The sequence below is a fragment of the Limulus polyphemus genome, unplaced genomic scaffold, assembly GCF_000517525.1.
Source record: "Limulus polyphemus unplaced genomic scaffold, Limulus_polyphemus-2.1.2 Scaffold233, whole genome shotgun sequence".
Classification (NCBI taxonomy): Eukaryota; Metazoa; Arthropoda; class Merostomata; order Xiphosura; family Limulidae; genus Limulus; species Limulus polyphemus.
The window spans coordinates 164820-170154 of NW_013665843.1; the positions used below are offsets into that span (position 1 = coordinate 164820).

The window sequence follows — 5335 nt, forward strand, 5'->3', positions numbered from 1 at the left end:
AGGTACCAAATGATGACAAAACCTTGTCGAAACGTTGTACATTTGCTGTCATGTTAAACTTATATTAAAGTTTTTCTTCATTACCCATTTAAGCCGTCTCCAGCCATTATTAGTCTCAAAGTGGGTTCCTCGTCATCGAATTTACATGTAATATATAAATGAAGAAAAACAAGATCGGCAAAGGGTATTCCTTACTTGAGAAGGATATGGTCTCTCAAAGTGCACTGCCCACCCTTTCTCTCCACTTCTAGTGCATTTTATTTGCCCTGACAAAAAAGAGCCAATGATCATGTGCTAATACTTACAAGGATTACCAAGCATGGAGTTTGTGTCACTATCTTATTGGTTGAGGGCTACTGCACTATGATTGTATGTAGGGATGGGAGTTTGTTCAAGGTTTGTGGCATGTGCAGGAAATTCAGCAGCACTTGCACACAAGATGATAGCCGTTAGTGGGGAACAGAAGTAAATATCTATCTGAAATACATTTTCAGCTAAGGAAAATTTTAAGTACATAATTTAGTTGTTATTAATAATCACAAATAATAGAATACAAATAGAATTCTGAGGTATAAAATTGAAAATGTCTTCCTTCTATTTGAAAAACTGAATAATTTCATTTGGATATAACATTTATTCATCATAATGGTTAAGTTAGATTGAAATGCATTTATGGTTTGTAGACTAGCATAAGAGTGCATCAGTGATGAAAATAAAGGATTGACTTAAAACTTGACATATTAGTGTTATGAATGCTGTTTAGATGTTATTGTGTTAAAATTGAAGTACTTTTATTAAGACTGTAATTTATTTATCAAGTGTTGTTTTTTTATTTGAAAACTAGTAAACCTATTCAGATATTGTCTTCTTATTTGACTCCTTATTGTATAAGCATCTGGAAAATGAGTTAAGATTTATTCAAAGAATAAAAAATTTTGGTTGATCTAGTTAGTAGACTAGAAAATACTGTCATTGTTGTGAGTCTGTACTGATTATTTCAGATCAAACTTTTAAAAGAAGGAGGGAACCTAGAGACTTTTGAAACAAATCAAACTAAACAAACCACTTTGCAGCTTGAGCTCTCTGCTGAAAGTCCAGAAAAAATGCCAACTGTTGAACAACCAATTATAAGACCAGAAGAATCCCCAGAACTACAGACATTGAAAGAAAAGGTGTGTTAACATTTTTATTAATTCCTTTTTATCCTTCCTACCTACTTCAGACAGGGTAGAATTTATTTATGGTTTGAACTGTAAAAAACCTTTTTACTTGCAACAGTGCATTATTGTACAGATTATGAAATTTTAGCCACAAGAGTAAGCTAAAATAGTATCTTAGATCTTTTTTTTTTTCTTCAATAATGAAAACTTTCAGCATTAAATTGATTTACTTTGACAAGCTGCAAAAAGCAATATAACTTGTGCATGAATTAAATATGAATGGTACAAAACACTGCATAATGTTTGGCATTCAGTAAGAGTGATCTAATGATTGGATGATTTTTCATTTGGTTTTGGCAATATTTGAGGATTGTACAGAAAAATAATTAGAATTAGCTTGGTAAGAAGAAAACAAGTCTTGCTATATCATACTCAAAACTTTTAAGGGAAAATATTTCAAAAATGCAGGTATAGCCGTAACATATGAAAATTTAAAAATTACATTATTATAATATTTTATGCTATATATTTATACAAGTTAAACACTGGGTATATGGTATTATTTAGGTACGTTACTGATTTGTTCATAGAGTGGTAGCTAAGTTTAAACATTTTCATAGAAGTTGATTAAAAAGTGAAAAGTCAACTTCAGTCCAAAGCTATGTCTGGATGGTTAACAAGTTCTGAAAAGTTTGGCCTTTCAGAAAAAATTAAAACAGTATCTAACTGTAAATGCGTTTCTTAACTAATAAATGCAAAAGAATTGACTAGCAGGCTAGCTAATTTAAGATTATGGGTGATATTTTGGCAGTGTTTCAAACTTGATAATTTTAATCATTTTTTGGTATACCTCACAAAATACCACAATGAAAACAAACCATTTAGATTTCATTATATAATACGTTCTTAACCTTAACAATAATAAAAAATCAATTGGAGAAAAAAAAATATATTATAATATGATATTGTGTGAATGTTGAACAATCCAAAATGTAAAGTAATTGTGAATAAAAATTCCCCTTTTTGCATGTATACCTAACGGCAAGGATAAAAAGAGCTATTATCTGTTGACAAATTGAAAGTTTTAATTAGAATGAAAAATTTTAAGCAAGTAGAGAAAACATTAATTGCAACTAAAGGAAATATATTTAAATACTAATAACTTGAATATTACATAGTAAATTTACATACATGTCTAAAAACAAATTACATCAAAAAACCATACATATTTAATTGTTCCAAAAGGAAATGAAATGTACATTTCACAAAAACTACAATAAATATGTTTTTAGACTCTTATCATGAACTTGAGCTATAAATATCCTTTTATGTTATATGTGTGTAAGGGAACCCTTTTTAACCCTTTCGCAATGGGTACCCCTTTAACTCTTTCAATATGGGGTCAGTCAATGTGACGACCTCGTAACCATTTCGTTAAATTAGTAAACAAATATTAATGAAATTTGGCACATTATCAGTAAACATTAGAATGCTTTCATATGTAAAATATCTAATTTTTTTTATTAAATTGTAAGGTTTGTAAAGTAATGTTTTTCTAATTCCTTTTTTTTCTTTTAACATCTTGCCTATCTATCATGCAAAGTAATTTTCATTTTAAAATTAAAAATACTTTTATGCATCAGAAAATATTGAAATTTCACATGCAAAATCTTTATAATGTCTGGATAGTTGTCAAACATTTCTTAAGAAAAAATTTTTTATTTTATCTGTTATTTTCGGGAATTAATCTATGTACAGATTTGGTAGATTTGAACTATCTCACAACCACCATAACAAAAATAGGAAATAAACATAACTTATGCATCTTTCATGAATGAACACAAGTTATAACATGAAAACATAAATGTTTAGATGAAATAGATTAAATCTCATAACATTGTACAATTATATATCTTTATTATTTTATTATATTGACCTTTCAGCCTGTAAAAAGTAACTTGTCTTGGCTGTGTTTTAATCAACTAGTATTTTGTAAAATGCAGTCACATTTCAGTTATTATACATTATATATGTATATAGATGATTGCTATTTTGAAACAAGTTCTTAAACATATTTTTCCTAAAACATAGAACAGTAACTAAAGAAGTAAAGCAAACAATTATCTCTTCTAGTTACAACCTTTGTACTCGGTTGCTAAGCCTTTAAAAATTTTGTACGTGGAGGATATGAAACAAAATAATTTTTTTAAGGTTTTATATATACATTTGGATAACTAAAAAATCATAAATATCTACATTAATACCATAGAATTCAACTATAATTTATCCAGCTTAGTAACTAAGATGTATTTTACTTTTAAAAAAATATGAAATTTCAAGCAGACTAAAGACACAACCTACCTAATTGAAATCTTAGTTCAAAAGAAAGAAATGGCTCTAGCCACATTAGAAAGACTGAGAAAACCACTAGAGGGACATTTTGAGCTTCCAATTTGTTATTCATGTCATATATAGAAGTAATTATATGTTAGGGGCAGTTCTAAAAATGGAAAGAGGTGGGCAGCAAATAGAAAAGATAAGACCTTATTATTTTATATTCTAACTTGTCAATACCTCTAATTTGAGTTTCTAATTCATACGAAACTGTAGACTTAGTATTTTGACTTCACAAACATTTAATTTGAATCATACACACAAAAATCAATGTTTATCTGTGATTTTTTAATATTTACTTTTAAATTAAGAAATTGAGTAATGTATAGTAATAAAATTTGAATTATAATCTACAGTTTGATATCAAAGATATTGACATAAATTCATGAAATAGTAGTTCAATAAAATTTTGAATGCGAGTCAACAAATGAGAAGACTTGGCGTTTCACCTATCACCTGTCTTGAAAGGTTAAACCCTTTTCTCTGTTACATTCAAAATTGAATTAAACACCTTTACTATCAATGTATGTGAATGAAATTAACATTATGTATGTTATGATTCGAAGTTTTATGATATCTAAGTTTTAAGTCATTTATTTCGAAAGAAACCTTTGAAAAACTACTTAAAACTTCAGATGTATTGTCATGTGACCAATGAGCTATGAAAATTCTCTACTTAAGCACTATGTATTTTCAATAATACAATGGCAGCTGTGTAGATGTATGTCTAGACTATAAGATGCTTACATAACCTTTTGGCTCTGAATGAATGCAGTTGAAACAAGTAATACATTTTATCAACCTCTGGTAACTGCCACGTCCATCTTGTACAGACTTGTTTGAGCTTTATATGTAGAGGTCACAATCACATGTTTATAGTCATCAGAAAGAGCTTATTTTACACTCTTATGTAGCAATGGTTATTTTGAAATTGATCCAATGTTTTTGTCAGAGTACATGTAACTGACTGTTATTGGCTCTTTGATCAACTTTGACACTTACAGTTGTTTCTTACCTAAATGTGTTATAGTTAGAGATATAGTTAAATTATATTTAGGACTTCCTTTTATATTTTAGTTAATTATGGTTCAAAATGCATGATTGAAGGGTTTAAACATTTTTTAAATATACATCATACTTTGTGTCAGTGATATTACATGGTGCACAAAAAATTTTCCAAACGGTTGTGCATGTCTGCCGGAGACATTGTAATATGCCTCAAGGGCACCATTGACTTGTGTCAAGATGAATAAGTGGTAAAGAACAAGAAATAAAATATAACATTAAAAGTTAACTATATGTGAAAAGTAAAAGATATGAAATTATGAATATAACCAAAAAAGATCTTTAAATATACACCTGGAAAAAAGTTAAGCACCCCCAAATATTTTTCAGGATTGCTTATTGAAAATAAGGTTTAATTTTCATGATGTTGAGCAATGTTCATAATTTCAAACATAATTAAAAGGATGTGAGCGTTCAGGTGTGACATTTAAATCAGGCGCATTTTTTTTCCCCACGTGCAACTTGCTCCCTTCTTCACGTCCAATATGTACTATTTTCTCGTGCATCAAATCCGTATTTAAGTCCCGAATTTCTGAATGCAAAATCATTTTAAGTAAGAATGGCAAGAAGACGGATATCAGAGGCGCAGAGATGGCAAATTATTGGCATGAATTCCGCTATCATTACACAGTGATCAGCCGTTTGGTCAGAAAACATGTTGCCACCCAGAATGTTAAGGACCGTCCTCGAAGATAGGAGCCTTGGTAGATTGGTCA

At 29.3% G+C, this 5335-nt stretch overlaps 1 protein-coding gene across 1 annotated transcript in view; it reads left to right on the plus strand.

The window, feature by feature from the left end:
* The window catches only part of LOC106478617 (golgin subfamily A member 4-like), a 239261-nt gene that overhangs the window by 83301 nt on the left and 150625 nt on the right, over positions 1–5335 (plus strand). Inside the window, exon 6 of the mRNA XM_022382242.1 lies at positions 1002–1172. Within this exon, the coding sequence (XP_022237950.1) occupies positions 1002–1172 (171 nt within the window). The remainder of the gene's footprint in view (positions 1–1001; positions 1173–5335) is intronic.